This window comes from Equus przewalskii, chromosome 13 (genome assembly GCF_037783145.1).
Source record: "Equus przewalskii isolate Varuska chromosome 13, EquPr2, whole genome shotgun sequence".
NCBI lineage: Eukaryota > Metazoa > Chordata > Mammalia > Perissodactyla > Equidae > Equus > Equus przewalskii.
This window is the reverse complement of record NC_091843.1, coordinates 85633806-85658350: the sequence shown is the minus strand read 5'-3', so window position 1 is coordinate 85658350 and position 24545 is coordinate 85633806. Positions and strand designations below refer to the sequence as shown.

Genomic DNA, 24545 nt, shown 5'->3' with positions numbered 1-24545 from the left:
CAGGAACCCACAGCAATTGTAAGCCCCTGAGCCTAGCGACCAGCCATGCTGGAGGCCTACTCACTTAACAGAAAAACTGCAATAGGAATGAGCCATTAGACGTAGGCCCAATCGTACTGGGCCCCCTCATGCTCAAAGGGTCCATAGCAGCCACATGAACCAGACAAGGATGCCCACTTTCACCCCTCTTATTTAACATAGTATTGGAACTCCTAGCCAGAGCAATCAGGCAAGATCCTATCAAAGTTCCAATGACATTTTTCAGAGAAATAGAACAAAGAATCCTAAAATTTATACGAAACAACAAAAGACCCCAAATAGCCAAAGGAATCCTGAGAAAAAAGAACAAAGCTGGAGGTATCACACTCCCTGATTTCAAAATATACTACAAAGCTATCGTAATCAAAACAGCATGGTACTGGTACAAAAACAGACACACAGACCAATGGAATAGAATCGAGAGCTCAGAAATAAACCCACACATCTACGGACAGCTAATTTTCAATGAGGGAGCCAAGAAAATACAATGGAGAAAGGAGTCTCTTCAATAAATGGTGCTGGGAAAACTGGACAGCCACGTGCAAAAGAATGAAAGTAGACCATTATCTTACACCATATGCAAAAATTAACTCAAAATGGATTAAAGACTTGAATGTAAGACCTGAAACCATGAAACTTCTAGAAGAAAACACAGGCAGTATGCTCTTCGACATCGTCTTAGCAGCATATTTTCAAGTACCAGGTCTGACTGTGCAAGGGAAACAATAGAAAAATAAACAAATGGGACTGCATCAAACTAAAAATCTTCTGCACAGCAAAGGAAACCATCAAGAAAATGAAAAGACAACCTAACAATGGAGAGGAGATATTTGCAAACCATATATCTGATAAGGGGTTAATATCCAAAACATATAAAGAATTCATACATCTCAACAACAAAAAAACTAACAAGCCAATTAAAAAATGGGCAACAGATCTGAACAGATATTTCTCCAAAGAAGATATACAGATGGCCAACAGGCACATGAAAAGATGTTCAACATCACTAATTATTATTGAAATGCAAACCAAAACTACAATGAGATATCACTTCACGCCCGTCAGAATGGCTATAATTAACAAGACAGGAAATAAGTGTTGGAGAGGACATGGAGAGAAGGGAACTCTCATACACTGCTGGTGCGAGTGTAAACTGGTACAGCCACTATGGAAAACAGTATGGAGATTCCTCAAAAAATTAAGAATAGAACTAGCACATGATCCAGCTATTCCACTGCTGGGTATTTATCCAAAGAACATGAAAACACAAATGTGTAAAGATATATGCACCCCTATGTTCACTGCAGCATTATTCACAGTACACTTGGAACCAACTAAGTGCCCATCAGTGGAAGGATGGATAAAGAAGATGTGGTATATATACACAATGGAATAGTAATCAGCCATAATAAAGGATGAAAGCTGCCCATTTGTGACAACCTGGATGGACCCTCAGGGTATTATGCTAAGTGAAATAAGTCAGAAGGAGAAAGTCAAATACCATAAGATCTCACTCACAAATAGAAGATAAAAACAACAGCAAACAAACACATAGAGACAGAGATTGGATTGATGGTTACTAGAGGGTAAGGGGGGAGGGAGGAGGGCAAAAAGGGTGATTAGGCACATGTGTGCAGTGATGTAATTAGTAAGAGTGTAATTAGGCTTTGGGTGGCAGACATGATGTAATCTACACAAAAATTGAAATATAATGATGTGCACCTGAAATTTATATGATGTTATAAACCAATTTTACCACAATAAAAAATATTAAATTAAAAAAAATATACAGCTTTTGTTTTTCAACTGAAGTACTGGTCCCTCCTTTAAAATCTAAATTTGGGGGCCAGCCCCATGGTGTAGCAGTTAATTTCAGGGGACTCAGCTTCAGTGGCCTGGGTTTGCAGGTTCGGATCCCAGGTGTGGACCCACACCACTCATCAGCCATGCTGTGGCGGTGACCCACGTATACAGTGGAGGAAGATTTGCACAGATGTCAGCTCAGGGCTAATCTTCTTCAACAAATAAATAAATAAATAAATAAAAATCTAAATTTGTTTCTTATGTCTATTATTAATGATATTGATTTTAAAAAAAATCCAGACCAGGGCCTGGCCCCATGGCCAAGAGGTTAAAGTTGTACACATTCTGCTTTGGCAGCCCGGGTTTGTAGGTTCAGATCCTGGGTGCAGACCTACTCCATTCACTGGCCGTGGTGTACAAAAAAATAGAGAGGATTGGCACAGATGTTAGCTCAGGGCTAACCTTCTGGAAAAAAAAAAAAAAATTCCAGACCAAAAACACCTGAAATAAAATCTACTTTCTGCTAATTCATGAACTAATAATTCCTAGGCCATTTAGTCCTCTCTTTCATCCTCTAGCTGCCTACTGTTTATTTGCATCTACAGCTTGTGACAACCCGACTTTATTCCAGCCCCTTCTCCTTGCTGTGGATCTGGTTCCCACATGATTATTTCCATAGCATCTACTTTTCATCGCGGCTCATCGTCTGGTGCAGCCATCAACCTAACACTCCTCTCATCTTCATGGGGAGTTTTGGCTCCAATGAGTTCTGAGAGGAATGTACCATATAAGAAAAGGATCCTCTTTCATGTGACCTTTAAAATGGAATGCAAAACGAGGAGAAAGTAAACCCAAACCAATTGGAAAGCTTTTTGCAATTTAGTCAATAAATACGCTCAGTTCAATACATATCTTCCATCAATTATAAAGAGAAAGGCCACTTCTCATAGGAGTATGAAAACAAAGATTATTTCATGTTTCTCATGCTAAAAACTTCATAATATCAATAATACAATATTATAACATAAGCAATTAATAAGCAATTTAATAAAACATGGAAGATCTGATACCATGGACTGAGAGGCATCACCTGCCTTAGACCCTACGTTTGTAGATTCAATGGTTTGTCCCAGAGAATACAAATAGAAGACTTTGTTCTGGGGGCCTTCAAAATGTACTGGTTATTATTTTCTCTCAATAAAAGAATCAACAAATCTGTATATATTACTACCTATTACTAATAAAATTTTAAAGTGATCCAGCATACTTTCAGCATGGACATTAACATGTAAAGTCTACAGAAGTGGAATGGATTAACGACTTCTGGCTAGGGGAAAGATCATTCTAGTCTCGCAGTTTTGAGCCACTTGTTATTTCCCTCTATGGTAGATGTGTTAAATAAAGAGGGAATTGCAAAGAGAAAGACAGCATGGACACACTATATGACTTACTCACTTAACAGGCTTTCCTTAGCTTTGTCAGAAATGCATATAAGTGTTTGAAGAACCCAGGGAGAATGGTTTACTAGAAGTTAGATTCCTTTGTTCCTGGCAAAGAACTTCTGTAATAGTTACACATCTGTCAGTCGCATAAGGACATTTCAATTGTGAAAGATTTCTCCATTTGCCACACCAGTTTTGAAGGGAATTCAATATATGAGGGAGAAAGGAGAGTCTGAGATTTTGGAGAATTAGTTAAGATTCTTTATTGCTCTGTTTAAGATATTAAATTACATATAATTTTGTGAACACTCAGGTCATAAATGTTAAAAGCTTAGGCTCTGTAATAAATTACTCTGTTTGTTCAAGTAGAAATGTACCACCACACGGGATCTGGTCAGCGTTCTCCGTCAGGACATTTCTCCATTGTGCGGGCCGACCTGAGCACTGCAGGCGCCTGTCCTTCAAAGGCGACTTCACTCTCAAGTCACTGCGACAACCAAAACCATTTCCGCACATTTCTAAACACGGTCGCAGACCCTCACCCCCACCCCAGTTGGACTGCGGATCCACTGCCATCTGGGCTCTCCGGCCAAGGGTGGCACTCTTTCCAGCTCTCTGCAAATGCACCCCATTGCCAAGAGAAGAGATGGCTCCACCCAAGGCTGTCACCAGCACTGACAAAAGTACTGAAAACACAGAATTACAGAACCATCAACTTCCCGAGTAACAAGAACTCTTTGACACCAACTGGTCCAAGCTCTCTTAGGTATTTCTTAAATCTCTCCTTTCATCTCCATCAATTTTCCCTCTGCCTTTATTCAGCCCCTCCTTATCTTCCTACCGCTCTTTACTGTCACAGCCTCTTAAAAGGTCTGCTTGCCTCCAATCATCCTCCACATCAAACCTGAAATGAAAATGTGACCCTGCTTAAAGCTTTGCAACTCCTCCCACGGCCTTCAGAGTACCTTTGAGATTCCCTCCAGCACGTACACAGGCCCTTTCTGAGCTGGCTCTTAGGTCATGCCCTCTACCCTCACATCTCACCATCCCCACCTTGCACTCCAGGCGCCAGGCCCATGAACCTCCTACAGAACTGCTCACACAGCTGAGAAAGCTGCCCGGTCTCCTCCCCACCTGCGCACTGTGTATCTGGCCAATTCATTCCCAGCCTGTAGATCTCAGGGGGCTGGCCCAGAGGCGCAGCGGTTAAGTTTGCACATTCCGCTTCAGCAGCCTGGGGTTCACCAGTTCAGATCCTGGGTGTGGACCTAGGCACTGCTTATCAAGTCGTGCTGTGGCAGGCGTCCCACATATAAAATAGAGGAAGATGGGCACGGATGTTAGCTCAGGGCCAGTCTTCCTCAGCAAAAAGAGGAGGATTACAGCAGATGCTAGCTCAGAGCTGATCTTCCTCAAAAAAAAGAAAATTTAAATCTCAGGAAGCTTCACCAGACCCCTGGCCCTGGGAGGTGTTCCCATACGTGCATGCAGCATCCTGGGCTGCATCTGAATATTCTTCCTCTGAATCATAATAATACAACTGCTTGTCTGCCTCACTAGACTGTCAGTTTCCTAAGGGCTGGATCTATGTCTTATTTATCTTTCTATCTGCAGTGACAGACTGAGCGAATGAATGAATGATCAGCCAACCTGCACGTAATAGATACTGAAACTGAGGCTAGAGTCTACTGATTAATTGGAAGGAAAGCTGTCACTTGAACCCTGATCACATCCTATCCGAGAGGGATTACAAAGGTCATCTTTGTAAAAGAACAGAACATTATGTTTCTAATGAGACAAGCAATATTTGTTAACAGCACTAATAATCCCGAATCATAAAAAAAGTGGCATTAATCTATCGAGGTCATAATTTATATGCAGTAAGGGCATGGAGAGCAGAATAAATACAAATTTTTCTTAGTTTTTTTCAAGAGTCTATTTCTAGAAGTGGGTGCATTTTCCTGAAATGAAAACACCTAGGAGAGATTGAACTGCAAACCCAGCTGGTTTCTAGCAACTATATATATATATGTATATGCATATATGTATGTATATTCCTGTATGTATGTATGATATATACACAAACTACTTGAATAATCATATATATAAAATAATATATTTATATATATTATTTTATATATTTTTATACTTTTTATATTATATTAATATATTATATATATGTATGTGTGTGTGTGTATATATATATATATATATATAATAACATATATACATTCCTTGTTAGGTAAATTCCCTAAGGTTTGAGTAAGTTACCTTAGATCAGAGGTTCTCAAATTTCTACACACAAAAGAATCACCTGGATTATTGCTAAAAATGGAGATTCCTGGGCCCAGACCCCAGGGTTCCTGATTCAGTAAGTCTGTAATAGAGTCTGAGAAAGTGCATTTTAAAAATTGAGATGAAATTCACATAACACAAAATCAACCATTTTTAAGTGTCCAATTGAGTGACGTTCAGTACATTCACAGTGTTGTGCCGCCATCACCTCAGAAATTGCATTTTTTAACAAGCGCTCCACTGCTGCGGGTGGTCCACAGGTGGTCCACTGAGAATAAGCACCTCAAGTGCTCAGAGGATGATGACAAGGAAGGAGAAGCCTCAGGGATCTCCCTCAGATTATAAAAGGAGATTTTAAAAAAGCAGCTTCCCCAAACACCTAAACCTGAAAAAAAAAAATGCCTTTGCCTCTCCCTTTCGTTCAAGATAAGCGTGAGTCCCAGAAGCTACTTTATTTTAGGGTTTCCTATACTAACGGATTCAACTCTTGTTTGGAGGCACCTGGCATTTTTACGTCTATAAAGAAGAGCAGCGCCAAGTAAAGCAAGAAACTGGGAAAAACGCATCACCACTCTCCAACCAGCCAGATCCAGGTCCTGTGTCCTTGGGTTTTTATCACATTATTCTAGCACATTATTAAATTATACTCCAGCCAATGAAACTTTCAATAAACATAGAATAAGTCTCCAGAGGAAGACTTTTTAGGTTTCTCCTTAGAGTCAAACTCTGATGTAGATGTCAGTGAAATTGGTTGTTCTGATAAGAGTTGATATAAACACAACAGCTACATAAAGATGTTGAGATCAATTGCTGTTTTCTCTTCAAGGTTTCAGCATCGGTTTTCCTAGTTTTAATTCATGATCTAGTAGCTCCAGAGCTGGCTCTAATTTTACTCAGGGTCAGGTTCCTGTGAGGATTCCTGGAGTTTAGCGACTACAAAGATCAGCCGTGGTGATAGGAACCCAGGCTAAGATGGTATCTTCCTCATTAAACCCGCTGGTGCTGTTTCTCTTAACCAACAACCTGCTAAAACAACAAAGACGCAGAATAAGATGAAAACTCACCACCAGGGGAAAACGAGACTGACACAACCTATAATGCCAGAACCTTGGAGAAATTTCCATAGGCTGTAAGGCTGAAGAAGCTGAGCTAGGAAACAAGGGCTGGCCTGCCCTGTTTACCTCATGACACACAGCCAGCCCTCCCATCTGAAAGGAGGGAGGAAGGCAGCCTTGGAGGGGGAGTGCCCATTTTTGACATGGCCAGACAAGTATGACCTCCTCAATTTCCTCTACACGGTTAGAGATCACAACTCCCAGGAAAAAACGGGCAGGAGAAGAAAAGAGTCTGACACTGGGGCACACTGTATCTTGGAAAATACCCCCAAAAGTAAAGCTCTGAGGGATGGAGATGGGAAGTCTGGTAGCTGTGCAAGCTGGGGTTATTTCAGCACGTCAAACAACCAGGCAGCCAAGAGGAGAAAATGTCAAGCAGGTCCATCAGGTTCAAAGACTGGAGGAGGCTCGGTGCCTACAGGTCACTGGGAACTGAGGGAGCTGTGGGCATCAGTGTGACCCCAAGCTGCAGATCTGAGAAGGAATTACCAGCGAACAGTGACCAGAAGCCAGGAGACTACAGAGCCTTCACTGCTTATACTCAGAGGAAGAGTCTATACCGGGTAACGATTTACCATGGAAATGAAGATTTTAGAAAAGTTCTATTCAGAAAGATTCAGGAAAAGCATGGGTTCCATGAACAGAAGTGTAGAAAGCCAAAAGCAGAGAGAAGGGACAATGGGGTGAGGTAAAAGGAGAAGAAGATGAGATGCAAAAGCACAACTGAATGTGGTTAACAGGTATTGACCTCAAGGTCTGGGTTTGAATTCTGGCTCTTCTGTTTGTTAGATGCTTGGCTCTCTAAGTCCATTCAAGCTGCTATAACAAAATACCAGAGACTGGGTGCCTTACGAACAACAGAATTTTATTTCTCACAGTCCTGGAGGCTGGGAAATCCAAGATCAAGGCCCCAGCATGGTCGCCTTTTGGTGAGGACCCTCTTCCTGGTTCATAGCTGGTGAGTTCTCACTGTGTCCTCACACGGAGGAAGGGCTAGGGCCTCCCTGGGGTCTCTTTTATAAAAGCACTAATCTCATTCATGAGGGCTCCACCCTCATGACCGAATCACCCCACAAATGCCCCACCATATAACACCATCACAGTGGGGATGAGGATTCCAACATGTGAATTTTGTGTGGACACAAACATTCAGACCATAGCAGTGGCCTTGGGCCACTTAACCTTAACCTTCACTTAATCTCTTTAAGTTTTGATTTCTTCACTTATAAAATGAGGATAAAGGAAACTATTTCACAAAGTTACTTTGAGCTTTTAATGCTTACAACATGACCAATAATGAGGAAGTATAGGAAAAGCTCTAGAACAGGGCCTGGGCATTCAGCAAATACTTAATAAACAGTAGTCATTATTATTACTAACAAGCCTAGAAGAAAAAGGAACTGATTGATGCAAAGAAAGGCTTGCAGAGGAAGTAAAAACACAATCAATAATAATCTATGTTGGAGATATTAAAGAGCAGAATTAATATTGCAAAAATGTCTAACAGGTGATGCTCCAGAAGACTGAGAAAAAAACCAAAAACCTGAGAATGAGAGAAAAGCTGAGTCAGTGATTCAACCAACTAATTAAAGATATTCTTGAGAAACAAATCAAGCAGAACAAAAGCAATAAGCTAAAATATGAACGAGGGAAATTTCCTGGAGTGAAAAATAATCTTAGCATGCAGATCAAATGGCTTACTGTAGTTCAGGCAAAATTAATTTTAAAGTATTTTAAAGACCCACACCTAGATATAATTCAGCAAAAAATTTAAACTATGGAGATAATAAAAAAAAGCCTCCGAAAACAGTTCCAGGGACCAGCTTAACCAGAGAGATCTTTCAAACAACCTGTAAACTATTCCAGAGCACAGAAAAAGGTGGGAAACCATCCAAACTGTTGTCTGAAGTGAGCACAATGAAGACAGCAAAGCCTGACAGAGAGAAAAGAAACCACCAACCCCACGTGTACTTCTGAAACGATGCAAAAATCCTAAATAAAACCCTAGCAAACTGAATTCAGCAGTATAATCAAAATACATACACAAGACAAAGTTGGATTTAGCCCAATAAAGTCAAGATGGTGCGAGACTAATACATCCATTAATCTATCATAGTGTTGGAATACAAGACGACCCTTGAATAAAGTAATCCCCATCTTCTCACTGAGAAGCTCCAAAAGCTATTTTGGCAACTTGCATTAATAATATGTTATCAATGTTTACAAAAGAGCTCTATCGATGTCAAAATACTGCTTTTCTTTGCACTCTCACATAGCATGAAAAAATTTTATTCCACTTCTTCCCATGCATACCGGACATCATTATCTGTTGTCACAGGAGCCACTCCGAGATACTTAACAGTTTTCCAGAGCTACCATCTTCCCTGCTGTCTGAGCACCTTTCAGTCTATATATGACACATTAATCCACATACGCTCTCATTTCAGGAATCCATTTATCCTTAAATTGTATAACTATGATCTCCACAACAAAGTTATAAGTTATATAAACTTACAACTTCCAATTCTTGCAACCGTGCGGTCATTTCCCAGGAATAATTACTAAATCAGTATTAAATGTCTTGGCCTCCCGTTTTATTGATTCTTTTCAGTGACCTCTACAAGCATTCAATACCAGCACTGATCAAAGTGCTTTACCAGGGCTGTTCAAGGCAAAGGAAACTGAGAAACACTGTCAGAAGATGAGATCTTGTAAGGTAAGTATAAGATGCCTCTTTCTTTTCTGAAGGGTAAGTTTTGGGGGGGAACACAAATGTTATCTTATATTCAACCCTTCTCGCAGACGGCATACTTAGAAAATGACAGTGTTTGTAAAGCACTCAAGCAACGGAACAGGCTGCTCAGGGTGAACACCACCCCCGGCCCTGCGCAGGCTCCTCAGTAGATGGTATTGCAGCACACCACGGGGAGAGCTCTGCTGTATCATGAGGTCTAACGAGAACGTTCAGATCATCATCTCAGAGGCAGGAGACCAGCAGGGCCCAAAAGGTGGAGGCCCGGCTCCGTCTGGCTGTGTGACGCTCGGCAAGGTACTTAGCCTCTGTGCTTCCATTCTCACATCTGCAAGATGGGCTCATAGTAGTCCCCAGAGAATTACTGTGAGGATTAACTGCGCTAATTCTTGGAAAGTGCTTAGAACTATGTCCTATACATAGTAAGCACTCAATAAATGCTAGATTCAATAACTATGACTAATTAAAAGGAAAACAGAACAACTCTGAAGAAAAACAAACTATGAGTAGAATACCCAGATTAATTCCTTAACATGCCACCTCCCATCCCATACACAGTCACTTTACAGTAAAACTCACCAGCTGACAAGCCCTGACCTCACCCTTGGAATTTCTAATAAAATTCTTAGGTTTTAGCCAAGGATGTCTAGGGATTTGAAAAAGCCTCCTTTTTGAAAGATAAACCAAAACAAAGATGCAAATGACCTTAGAAGGAAGAGACACAATGTGGGAGTCCAAGCAAACTTAAAAGTATATGTATGTGTATACATACATATAAGTATATGTATGCACATGCCTACATACACACTCACACATATATAAAATTAATGGTTAAGAGCACAGGCCTTGGAGAAACAAATTATTGCATCTATAAAAACAGAACTTTACAAAAAGGAATTATCAGAAAACAAGAAAGAGTTCTTGATTACTAAAAAACATGGTGGTTGCAATGAATTCAATAGAATGGTTACAAAATAATGATAAGAAAATTTCCCAAATAGTAGAAGAAAAATAAAGAAAAGAGAGAGTGAAAAAACTAAGAAAATTAGAGGATTGATCTAACATCCAAATAACAGGAATTTTGTAAAGACAGAATAGGAGAAAGATGAGATGGGGGACCAAACAATTGTGAAATAAATAATACAAGAATATTTCCCCTAACAAAAGAATCTGTATTTTCAGATAGAAAGTTCTGAGTATTCAGCATACTGCATAAACCAAGATCTACACCCAAAGCACATCACAGGGAAATTTTAGAAAACTATGTTTAATGAGGGGGGGAAAATCACATATATAACAGATTAGGAATCAGAATGACATTGTCATAACGAAAATGATTTTCAAAAATTTTCCTTATTCCTTTTTTTCTATAATCAACAAGTATGACTTTTATTGTCAGAAAATTTTAATATTAAAAAATCTATACTTGGAGACTCTAGCCTAGATTTAAGTGGCTCCATTTCCTATATGTCTTCATAATGTCTCAATCTGCCTCTTTGCTCTGATACAGAGACACTGCTAGTCAGTGGAAGTCCTATTCATAGAGGATGCCTGGGCTGTAGAGATTGCTGAGAACAAGCCACCTGGGGGTTCACTGCCCAGCTACCCTGCATATGCATGATGTCCACTCACATTTACTCAGTGAGCACTTGTTTTTAAGCATACTCCCAGAATACTTTCATATTTGAAGGAAGGGAAGGAAAGCCCATAATTCTTTTTCCTTAGACACATCTATCTAGCCATTATTATCATGTCTCTACTCTTGCAGTTAGCATTTATTTCAATAAAGAACTGCTAAATGTTCCAATTTGTCTTCATTCCATTTATCGAATACCATGTCCCAGGCTTTGCCAAGAGATGATTTTCCTATTGACAGGCTTACCTGTAGAGAAGATGAACACCGTGTTGTTCCAGAGCCCACGGCTTTTTAAGGCTGCGGTGACATTTCCCACTGCTTCATCCAAAAGGGACACCATTCCTGCATAGTGATACCTGTTCTTATCTTGGATAAAGTCGTATGGCTTCAGGTATTCTTCAGGGACCTGAAGGGGCTGGTGGACAGACTGGAGAGCAAGGTAGAGAAATAGAGGCTGGAAAGAGAGTTTGTGCAAATCAGTTAAGAGGGCATGTAAGCATTAAATAGAGAGAGAGAAGTCCAGATTTATCAGGTAATAAAAGTAATATCAGGTAATACGAAGACAACAGAATGGGTTAAAATATTTGTAAATCACATATCTGAGAAGGGACTTGTATCTGGAATATATAAAGAATTCTTACAACTCAATAATAAAAGACAATTAACTCAATTACAAAATGGGCAAAGAATTTGAATAGAATTTCTCCAAAGAAGATATACAAACGGACTAATAAGCACGTGAAAAGATGTCATTAGTCGTTAGGGAAATGGAAATCAAAACCACTCTGAGGGGCCGGCCCGGTGGCCGAGTGGTTAAGTTCTCTCATTCTGCTTTGGTGGCCTGGGGTTTTGCTGGTTTGAATCCTGGGCACAGACATGGCACCACTCATCAGGCCACAATGAGGCAGCATTCCACATGCCACAACTAGAAGGACTCACAACTAGAAACTATACAACTATGTACTGGGGGGGGTTTGGGGAGAAAAAAGAGAAAAAATAACCCACTTTGAGATACCACTTCACACCCACTGGGATGGTCATAATACAAAACCCAGAAAATAACAAGCGTTGCTGAGGATGTGGAGAAATTGAAACCCTCACGCACTGCTAACAGGCATGGAAAATGGTGTAGCCAGTTTGAAAAACAATTTGGCAGTTCTTGAAATTGTTAAACACACAGTTACCACACGACCCAACATTTCCATTCCTAGAGAAACAAAAGCATATATCCACACAAAAACTTGTACATGGATGTTCACAGAAGCATTATCCATAATAGCCAAAAGGAGGAAACAACCCAAACGTCCACCAATTGATGAATGGAGAAACAAAATGGGGTATTATTTTCAACAATATACAGCAATAAAAGGAATACTACGCAGCCAGAAGAAGGAGTGAGGGACTGACACAGCTACAGCATAGATGAACCTTGAAAGCATCAGGCTAAGTGAAAGAAGCCCATCACAGAAGACCACATTCTGTACGACTCCACTTGTATGAAATGTCCAGAAGAGGCAAATCTACGGAGACAGAAAGTAAATGAGCGGGTGCCAGGAGCTGCAGGGAGTTGGCGGGTGGAGAGGAATGGTGAGTGTTAATATGTACTGCTAATGGCTAATGAAAATGTCTTAAACTTAGATCATGGTGATGGCTGCACAATTTACTATTTAATTGAACTTACTATTGAATTGTATACTTGAAATGGGTGAATTTTATGGTATGTGAATTACGTCTCAATAAAGATATTAGAAAAATGTAACAAGGCACAAGACAAAAAAAATAAAAAATAAAACCTTGAGTTCTAAAATGGCCTGGAAGTCTCTGATCCAAACAAATGATAATATCAATAATAACGACCACACATTAAATGTTGTCTATGTGCTACATACTATCAAGATTTACATATTCTACCTCTTTTAATACTCAAAACCACCCTATGTTACATCCATTTTACAGATAAGTTAACTGAGGCTTGGAAAGGTTATATGACTTGCTCAAGTTCATACTAATTGCAGAGCAATTTCCTATTGGAAACTGCACTATTACAGGGTGGATATGTACCAAGAGACGCTTTAACTTTTTGTTTTAGCTGAAAAATAAGTTCACATCTTTTAGAAGAGGGTTAAGGATTTTTGATGTTTTAATGAAAAAAATAAGGAAAGACTATGTCTTGTTAGTCTTTGATCTAGTACCAAACGTAGGGCCAGTTTAATTCCTGGAAACTAAAGAGTGTGATAGATTGATTCTATTTTACCTCTTCCACCAGTTTACAGCATCTAACATCAGTGGTATTCCAAGTCAGCCTCTCCTTTCTGATGAGCTTTTCTGAAAGCACTCTCTTCATTGTGCTTGTACAGAATTCTTTTTTTTTTTCTTGAGGAAGACTGGCCCTGAGCTAACATCTGTGCCCATCCTCCTCCACTTTATACGTGGGATGCCTGCCACAGTGTGGCTTAGTAAGCGGTGCGTAGGTCCGAACCTGGGATCCAAACTGGCAAACCCCAGGCTACTGAGGCAGAGGGCGTGACCTTAACCACCATGCCACTGGGCCGGCCCCGTAGTACAGAATTCTTTAATGAGTTGAAAACCCCCAAAAAGACAACAACCAGTTCAACCCAAGAATAAATACATATTTCTGTTAAAGTATTCGAGACACTTAAATCTCCTAAGTGAATGAGGAGAAGTTAAAAGCAGACTGTGGGTGGGGGGCTCATATTTTATTCTTCATTGTTATACACTGTTTTAAAATTATCTATTATACCTCCCTGTGATAGAGTAAGGAGCATTCATAGAAAGACCTCCAAAAGACTATTTTTGGTTCAGATCTTCGGAATTAGAAACGCCTTTTCCCCTCAAATCAAAATGTTAAAAATGGCTGTTAAATATCAAAGTCACACTTTAAAATCCATTTAAATAAGGAAGTAGGTGACAGAATGAAAACCACGATAATGCAGAACCTATGCTTCATTTGTACATTATTTCCAGAGGAAAACATCCCAAATTCCAACTCCAAACTCGAGACTAAAAGCTTTGACACTATTCTAGCTCTGCCTCTGCTCGCCCTCGACACACACTTTCTACTCTAGACACACAGGTCACATCGAATCTTCCACGTTCCCCCAGACCATAGGGAAGGGAATCGAGCAGATGCTCTGCCCGGTGGCGAGGAAGGACCCTGGGCTGAGACAGTCGGAGGGGAAAGGAAGCGCGGGGGCATCCGGGACCAACAGTGCAGTGAGGGTCTGTGCTGGGAGCAGCTGTCTGGGTCCTTCAACACTGTACTGAGCCAACCCCAGCCACCAGCTGAGGTCTAGTTGGAAACAGCATTAAAAAATGAAAGGCCTCAACAATTTGTAGCCCACATGAAGTTTTAAAAATCAGGAAATAGCACATAAAAATCTGGTTTTGTTTTAATTTGCTTGAAAAACCAGACCTTCTGACAACTCTACGCCCACACTCCATCTGGTAACAAATGGCTGGAGTTTGAGAAAGAGAGACCCCACTCCCAAATGCTGTCCAATTTTCTAGCGTCTCCCCCCTGTTCTACTGAGCAGCTTCACTTACTTAGGTCAGCAGCCTAATCCTTACACACATGAGTTTGTGACCCTGGTCTGGGTTCTCTGCTGTGGGCAGGGGTGGAGCAAGGAGAGGGAGCTCTCTGCTCAAGGAGGAGATGTGTTCATCAGGTCATTAGCAGCAACATGGCAACCGACACCGTGAAGGAGAGAAAGGGCAGGTTATTTCCAACCAGCCAGTGACTCCTAGAGGGGATGGCCAGGAGGGTGGCAGGGGCGAGTCCTTCTAACCATGCCAGGGAAAAAGACAGTGATTCTGGGACCATCATTAAAGGATCTTATAAATACTCAGTATGGAAATCATTCTACTCACTTTGCCAAATATAGTAAAAAATTACCTGAAAATCTTTCCAATAATTATTCCTTAGTGGCTAAAAGAATGACCACCATTCTGAAGGGTTTAAAATGATAAAACTACACAATTCCTCCATTTTTCCAGTGGTCAGGCTTCCGTTAGTTCAAACCAAAGGGGCCTAACTGAGAAGAGGAAGTGAAAACAGCCTCTGAGGATGACACGCAGCCTGTCCTGTGACTGTCACAGGCCATGCAAAGGCCTCACATGACCTGTGGACTGGATCCTAATAACTAGCAAGTATGGATGAAGCTATTCCTTGAACAAAACAAGTTATCTCTTTTCCTCTTCCATCAGCAGTAATCTAGGGCCATCAAGTGTAGGGGCAAACAGCCTAATGCACATCAGGATGGCTCCAGGTGATGAGAAGGAGGCACAATGATGGACAGTGCAGTCCATTCAAAGAGGTGAGGACCAGTGTAACACATTTTAGAGCATTTCCATTCAATATTGTAAAAATAAAGTTTCAGCACCCGCGAGGTGAACTGTATTTGTGAAACAACTAATTCCTCAACAGTGCTAGATGTGAAGCATTTCTATACTATTTTTAAATTGGAAAAAAAGTAATAGAGTGTTGTTCTTAGTACTACATGGTGGCCCAGTGGACAAAAGAATTAACTAGGGCCCTAAGGTTCTCCAGCCACACTCAGGACCCCCCTGCAGCCACGTGTCCTATGACCATCCCAGTGCACAGCAGCAGCCAATTTCCCCACACCTGCCCACCAGGGCCTCAGCTCACTGTCGGCCTGCGCAAGCAGCCGCCATCCTGGGGACAGCTCACTATTCTTATATTGTCTACTGACCTTACTCACATCAGATTCGAAACATGGGAGTCCCAGACCTGACTTGGATCTCCAAGGATCTCCAGGTTTTATGCTGCGCCCTGATCTCTCCCTTGCTCTTTCTTGGGTCCCCATTCCTGCTCTGACCAACCCAATTACAGCTACTGCCTTTACACCAACCCTAACTGTAACCCTTTCAGGTTTCTTAAGAATATGAAATGGAATCCTAGATGTAAATCATGACCAAATGTTTAAGTATTACATAAAAGTATGACATTATTGGGTGCCGGCCCTGTAGAGTAGTGGTTAAGTTTGGTGTGCTCTGCTTCGGCAGCCCAGGTTCACAGGTTCAGATCCCTGGCATGGACCTATATACTACTCTCAGCCATGGCATGGAGGCAACCTGCATATAAAGTGGAGGAAAATTGGCACAGACTTTAGCTCAGGGCTAACCTTCCTCAGCAAAAAAAAAAAAAAAAAAAAAAGTATGACATTATTACCTGAAGTTATTAGCATATTAATAAGATGCTAAGGGATCATTTCCCTTTCTTATTATACCATTCGACTCCTAAGATATATACTCTAAATATCCTCACCATGCTAAGAAATCTAATTTCAGCGAAGAAGAAAGCCTTATTTTCACTTCTTTAGTATATACCCCTAATTAAAAGTATAAATTTTTTTAAGAGCACATGACACGTTTTTAAATTGTTATTCTATCTTTGACTTCAAATTAAGACATTTCTTTCCAAATTGTGTCGGGGAAAAGCAAGAGTCTACCACTGAAAATCCACATTTGCTTCTAGTAGGTCAGGTGTGTGAGAAAACATTTATTTTTTTTCTGCAGTGCTGAGGGGGCTATTTTTAACCAAAAGATATTTTACGAATATGCTCCTTTCACACTGCAGTGTCAGTACTAAGGGAACCATCCTGGAGAACGAGAGAAAGACATTCCTTCCCGACACATGTGCAATGGTTATTAGCAGCATCTGCCCGAGTCCAGCACCAACTGTGTTTCTGTGACAGAATAGCTCCATGTGCTTTTTTCCCCTCCAATGCTCTTTAAAATAAGCACATTTCTAAGCTTTCTTGTGGATACTTTGTGTGAACTTCTTTAATGATCTCCATCTTAGAACAAGCTGCCTTTGTTACAGGCTATTTATAGCACCTGAGAAATTAGCACAGAATTAGACTCAACATTGGGATAAAACGATGAAAAAAAGGGCAGTTCCCGGAACTGTGTGACACATCATTTTACTGAGAATTGAAAATGTAAAGATCCGCACTTGCTGTATTAAATTTTCTGGCGCTATTACTTGGCTATTAATGATTTCATTCATTTATGTCTCTGCTTGAAACTTTACTGTGAGAATGTTGGGAATGCTGGATACTGCTTAGGAGTATTTTAGACATCGTGGGAAAATGACCACCTCTCATCTGGCAGCTTCCAGAATGTTACCTATGAGCCGCACCCTACCATAACTCTAGTTTGGATGGCTTGCGAGCTCTTAGGGCCTACCATTTTCCTCAGTTCCTGTGCTTTCCCTACTACACTAATTAAGACAGCCCACCCACAGAGAATGATTTCACCCCAGCTGCTTCCTCTTATCCGCTTCATGTTCTGGGCACTGCGAGAGAATACTCTATTATTCCATAATGGGAACTAATTTTTATTGCAGGCACATTACAGTTGTTGCATGGTTAAGGGAGTGAAACCCTTGAGGAGTTTCTTTAAAATGTAGATGTATGGATTTCCCCCGGACCCAAGCTGTGAAAGGCAGCTGGCTTCTGCTTGCCGCCTGTGTTTGAGGGGTGTCAACAGTGGTTGCACATCAGAATCACTGCTGAGAGGTGAGGGCAGAGGGGTAATTAAACACCAGTGACAAGGTCCCACCTCAGACCGATAAATCACAATATTGGAATTGGTACGTCTTACAAGCTTTCCAGATGATCCCAGAATACTGTCAGGATTGGAACCATCACACTGAATCATACACTGGGCCTCACAATCTCTGGTCTCGGATGTTAACTGTAACTAGGGAGGCTTGTTAAGTGCATTGAGCTCTGGAGTCAAACAGCATGGGTTTAAATTCTGATTCTGACTTTCAATAGCTCTGTGACCTTGAACAAGTTACTTAACTTCTCTAAGCCAGTTTGCTTGTCTGTAAAATGGTGCCTACCTCAAAGGGCCGGACAACGACCGCAGTTCCCTTAGATTTTATCTTGTTCTTGGGTTTTTAGCTGTATTTATAAGATATCAAGCATACAGAAGACACCTGAACGTAAGCCAATTACCAAGCAGTTATCTTTCCGACTATCTGAGTATTGGCTTAGATCTAGATTTAAAATCTGCGTATGTCTACGTATTTGAGAGAATGTTCAATTTCTTCCATGATCTACAGCAAGCATGGCTACTCCAAGATGTCAGCATGTAAGAGTGATAGAAAGCCAAAAGTGGAGCAAAGCTGAGGACAGACACCAGACACCCCAATCCTGAGTTGGAGAGGCAAAGACAAAGCCAGGAAGAAACCACCTCAGAAAGAGAGTCACCGGCCAGGTACCAAGTCAGGACAGCACTATAAACCAGAATCCAATTGTGATCTGCACTGAGGACCTTCAGCAACTTTCAAAGAGGCCAAGTGCAGGGAACTGGAAGAACCACGCAACTCTGCACGTTCTGTAATTTGCTATGTCAGGTCCTGTTGAAAGATTAATTTCCTAGGTGGACTGATGCAGTTCTTAATGCGGCCATATTGTGAACCCAATATCTGACAACACAAATATCTGACCCAATTTTAAAGGCATTTATAAGCTAAACCCAGAGAATTTAGCTTAAACTTTAGCTTATGAGGTTAACTCTAGGTTAAGAAAAAAATGTTTAAGGCTATTTGGACTCTTTTCTATTTTTACCTATAGATAAGTCAAAAGATTTCAGCACATGACATACACAACAGCTTCAGCATGGTAAACGTGAAAAACAGACTCATCAGTACACCACATTTATGGATCGGAACACTTAATTCTGTTAAGATGTCCATTCTCCCAAAGTTGGTCTACAGATTCAACAAAACCTAAATCTAAGCAATTTTTTTTTTTGGTAGAAATTGACCGGCTGATTCTAAAATTAACGTGGGAATATAAAACACCTAGAATAGCCAAAATAATCTTGGGGGGGAAACCACAAAGTTAGAGGTCTTACCCTGAACCTAAAGTTTGTTGATCTCCTAACAGAAAGTTTGCCATAATAAAGCCTCATCTTGTGCATAAGCCTATCATTAAAAAAAAGTCAATTTACTAATTACTTACAGCACATGCACATAATACACCAAAATAATAAGACTACATCTCTGCTAAAAGACTATAGACACAGTACTCCTCAAAGTGTGACCTGGGAATGACTTGGAGCAGAACCACCCTTGAGGAGTTTCTTTAAAATGCAGATGTATGGATTTCCCTCAGACCCAATGAATCAGACTCTTAGAGGTGGGCTCCAGGAATTTCTATTTTTAACAAGCTTCCCAGGCTGATACTGATGTACTCTAAAATTTTAAAACTACTCCCCTGGAACTCATTAGATTTTTCCCTAAATGACAGCAGCTTTTTCTTCTATTTATCTGAAGAGATGCTATCTTAACACAATTTTGATATCAATACAGAAGCAAGACTTACCTTCTCTGGTGGATGGTTAGTTATGAGGGCTGTCGCCCTTTCGGTAAATACACTTGTTGAATACATATTTTTATATCCTGTGGCAACTTCTTCACCATCTCGAAAATCGAGAGCACATCGTGTGACGTTCAGAGCGTCGATGAATGTACAGCGCTCATGGGAATAGTAATCTTCACTACCTAGGAGATACCCTACAACGAGAAGGGGAGATAAAGTAGCATAGCATAAAACTTGTTAAGCAAACTCATGTTTCAGCATTTAATTGCCTAATGCAATTGATTACCCATGACAAGGCAAATCAAATGACAAGGCTCATGAGAGCACCATTTCTTAACATCTCTATATTTGCTAGCAGAAGGCACTCAAATGCCATTGTAAAAATATCCCAATCCATTCCTCACCAAGTCTTACAACACAATCTCTATCATGTAACTCTCAAAGTGGGTGATTCCAAAGAAATATGTTTAAAAAAATCAGAGTTCAAAGTCAATAAAGGGGATAACATTGTAATCTCTTAAAGCTATCTAATGGCCAAAACAGTACATAGTTAATGTGATTTGTTGCAAGATTTTACTCTGAGGTGATCACATAAATGAACGCAGGATTCAAATAATGTTAACATTGACCTTGAGAGACTGGCTTCAAGGTTATTTATAGAAGCAGCTCTAGGAGAAATCATCTTCAGTCAGATGCTGACACCCACTGGCGAAAGACACAAACCTTTTCAAACAGAGGATCTCTCGACATAACCTAACAGAGCCAAAAGATCGAAACAACATGAGGCACTGAAATTAGATTTTTCCACCAATGGTGATCTCAATCTCACCCCAAATTTAAAGGGCATCAATTGCCTATCCCACAATTTAAACATATAAGGAAATGGGTTTTCACAACTAAGTTGTTTCTGCAAATGTTCCATATATTCCTAGAATATTAAAATAAGCTGTGCTGTATATTATATGATTCCATTTATATGAAATGTCTACAGTTGGCAAATCTATAGAGACAACAGGTACATTAGTGGTTGCCTAGGGCCGGTGGGGTTGGGTGAACATGGGGAGTGGCAGCTAATGGTGATGGGGTTTCTCTTTTGGGGTGATGGAATGTTCTACAACTGGATTGTGATGACAGTGGCACAACCCTGTGAATTTATTAACTCGTTGAATTGTACACTTTATTCGTTAATTGCATGGTATGTGAATTACTCCTCGATATAGCTATTAAAAAAAATAAGCTGTGCTGGACTCTGAGCTCTCTCGTGACAAATAGTGCTTATTAACCTTAAAATGAGGATGATAAAAATGGCCTGGCCCTTTCCCCAGTCCTGAACATTCCCTGTAATCACAACTAAAAGCCCTACACAGCTTACATAATAAATGAATTCATTTTTAATTAATTTTCTCCTTTTCCATGATTCACTAAATTCAAGGTCCTGAATATGATGAATACCTTGGTCTTAAGATAACTTTTTAAACACTAATCTTTTCTCCTATATAAAGGAAAGGGAAATCCAATGTGTTTCCTAATTAATATGTAACAGAGAAAGAAATGTATCCATAAAAGTAACTTCAGCCCTTATATGGGTGATCAGAGGGAAGGACCCTGGGGTTCTATTTGGGGTTTTTAATAACACCTGGGTATTAGAGCTTGAGGAAATCACTCAGGTTCTCTATCTGTAAATGTAAACTGTTTTCTATCATTGGGGAGAATATATACATAGGATATACTTGATTAAAAGGTATATGAACCACTAATATTAAAAAGATATTACAAATAGGAGGATTCCACAAATAGAACTATATATTGACACACTTGGCCAAACTGATACCAAGGAACCATGTGACAATCACACAGAGCTTTTTATAACAGTAATCCACAAATCCAAACTTACATTCTAAGTCTAAAGAAGATGGCAGGCTATGCTTTTTCGGGGAAAATAAGAAAATAATTTTTGAACAACTAAATCTCTGACTGCCTTATTTAACAGCTTTGAGATTTAATTCACATACCATACAAGTCACTTATTTAAAACATACAACTCAATGGTTTTTAGTGTATTCACAGAGTTGTGCAACCAGCCCCACAATCATCTGACTGCTTTTTACCAGAACGTCTAAGTCAGAACAGTGATAACAGCTGATGGTCATTATCCCCTCCTTGTCTGCAAGTCTCCATTCCACAGGAATGTGGAGTGTCTGTTCATCTAAGCCCCGGTTAGGCTTCTTAATTCTCATAAAAGGATATCATTGACTTCCTGTCCAGCTGAATTTTTAAATATATAACTTGGTTTTTAACAAAAAAATTTAAAATATCCATAGTCCTTCTTTCCTCTTGTGAGAGTTAGGTATCAATCCATCTTTTAGCAAAGGCCTGACTGAAACTTTTCAAAGGACGTATAGGACTGTGCAGCCCTCTAGACTCCAAAATAACAAAGAGGTCTTACACCCAAGTCCAACTTTTTTTTTTTATTTTATTTTTTGAGAAAGATTGGCCCTGAGCTAACATCCGTGCCCATCTTCCTCTGCTTTATATGTGGGATGCCTGCCACAGCATGGCTTACCAAGCAGTGCCACGTCCACACCTGGGATCCGAACCGTGAACCCTGGGCCGAGAAGCGGAAAGTGCGCACTTAACCACTGCGCCACCGGGCCAGCCCCCCAAGTCCAACTTTTAACAGCTATCTGAGCATACTGAGGATCTATCCAGGTTCATCAGGAAAGAACGCCATGATTGCTTAGCGAGGTCTGCCAGAGAACACGGTCTCACGTCTGATGTCCTTGTATCTCCATTCTTAAGCAGGATCCAACAAGGCACTACAGAGCTGTGTGCCTCCACTGCACTGTTTGGGCCCAGTATAATCACGTTTCCTGAAATGTACTTTGGAGCTCGGCCCTAGCGTGAATAAAAGGGGATGCCTCAAGAAACATCTACAAGAAACCCACCACTTTATTACTAAATGATGTTTTTGAGGACACTGCCCACCTCACCTTCTCCCAAAGGAGACATTTCTCTCAGGTCTAAGAGCCAGAAAATGCCTTACTCTTCCTGAACATCTGGTTTCCATTCACCTTATAAATAATGTGACTCTTACAGCCTTTTCCTTTTTTTTTTTTAATTTGAACATAAGAAATCTCGAATCTCAGAGCTGAATGTGAAGCCCGCCAAGAGCCATGCAGTTTTTTTGTAATTTGGTGTCATGTAACTATTCTCTTTTTCTACTCATCCTGATTTTTCACTTTATTTATTTTTAAACTTCTTATATTTGATGTGTGTTCCCTTTTGGATATGGCAGTTTGTAAATAAATGAAGAGACAAATGGGAAGCAGATAGGTAGCTAAATAACTAGACAGAAAGATACCTCAACGTGAAAAGAACTTGACTGAAAGATATACAGCCACTGGCAAGATAAATAGGTCGTTAAGTAAGACACGGTTTGTAACAGGTTAAAAGAGGGCACGTTCTAAAACAAACTTTAGGTTCCACATTTATTTTTATAGGGCTGTCAAGTCCATAAAATACTTCTTATTATTTCTTATTCTCCTTCCTATTACCATTTGCTATTTACTCTCTGATTTTAATTTTTGATTTATCTTCTCCAATCTAGTGATTCCAAAAACAGATTTCAGAAGGGGAGAAGGATGCCAATGGAAAAGAGTCTTCTCCACCATCTCCAGAAAAAAAAATCTTTGAACCCAGTCCATGGGGAAAAAAATATTCTGAACCTTTGTGAAGTGAATATTCTTGTATTGGGTTTTGCCTGGAATTTAAAAAAAAAACAATCCATATCCCCTATTGGTAATAAGGCTCTCTAAGAGTACAATGGTCTCGGATGTGCAAGCAGCAAACTCCCCAAAGTCCCCAACATGGCATTTAGGACCCTGGCAAAGGTATGTGCCTCCTGGTGGGCTCATGCCCCCCATGAGCTGAGCACAGAGCCATGTATATGGAAGTGGCGTTAGAAAGCGGCCCCACGGCGGTGCTGACTGATCTACCCTGTGTTCAAGTTTCCACTTATTTAATTTGCTCACACTTGGGTGTGTTTTATGAGACCGCTGCACTTAGACTGAGTCGTTAAAGAAACATGTGTATTTCCATTACCAAAGTAGGTATCAAATCCTCGGCGGGTTGGAAGGCATTCTTTCCGGTACATTCCCAGGTGCCATTTTCCGACCATGTGGGTAGTGTAGCCTGCTTCTTTTAGAAGCTGGGGCAGGAGTTTTTCATCCAGAGGAAGGCAGCTGGGCTGACAGGGCCAGATTATTTGGTGCTGTAAACCTGTGTGGATCTTAAAGATAGAAACATGAAATTCTGGATTAATGATGTTGAAACATTCTGAACGAGCAGATAAAGTGGTTCCCTAATTTACTGGACATATCTGTCGACTTGAATGTTTAATTCTATTCCTGGACGGACTTAAGGACATTTCTGAAAGGCAATTTTCTCTCTTATTCAAATAAGGTAATGGACACAAACAGGACTTGAAAAAATGAATAAAAGCACTCCAACAAACATTAGATATTTTCAACAGATATATCAAGGCTCTATGTTAGAAACCATCAACGTAACTTTTCACTTCCTACCTCAAAAAAGTAGCCATAACATGAAGTGTACATCTACAAAAAAAAGTGCTCCAATTTTTGTGCACACAAGAAGTTGATGTTTGATTAGAAGGAGCTTCTGTAATCTTTTAAGACTTGGTGATTTTTTTTTAACGGTTATTCAACAGTATAATGAAAGTGATGATTTGTATTTCTTATTCCACTTTACATAAACCATAATTTCAAAAGACAGTGACGAACTTTTCCTTAAAAAAAAGCAGCCATCTGACCCACAGGTTGGGAGTGGCTCACACAAGTATGTCCAGGGTGCAAGGACCACACAACAACTAGCCTTTAAGAAATGATCGCTTGTTGAGTCTTGGTGTCATATTAAAATAGAATATCCACAACTATATGAAAAGGCTGTTAAAATAGCCCTCCCTTCTCCAACTACATATCTGTTTGAGGCTGGGTATTCTTCATCAACTTCTACCAAAACAGTGTCTCGCAACAGACCGAATGCAGCAGCAGATGTAACAAACGCCTT

At 40.3% G+C, this 24545-nt stretch overlaps 1 protein-coding gene across 1 annotated transcript in view; it reads right to left on the bottom strand.

The window, feature by feature from the left end:
* ARSB (arylsulfatase B) overlaps window positions 1-24545 on the bottom strand; it is a 167568-nt gene that overhangs the window by 125814 nt on the left and 17209 nt on the right. Inside the window, exons 2-4 of the mRNA XM_070571551.1 lie at window positions 23559-23745; window positions 19461-19651; window positions 11329-11536 (exon numbers count right to left, since the gene is read on the bottom strand). Coding sequence (XP_070427652.1) covers window positions 11329-11536; window positions 19461-19651; window positions 23559-23745 — 586 coding nt within the window. The remainder of the gene's footprint in view (window positions 1-11328; window positions 11537-19460; window positions 19652-23558; window positions 23746-24545) is intronic.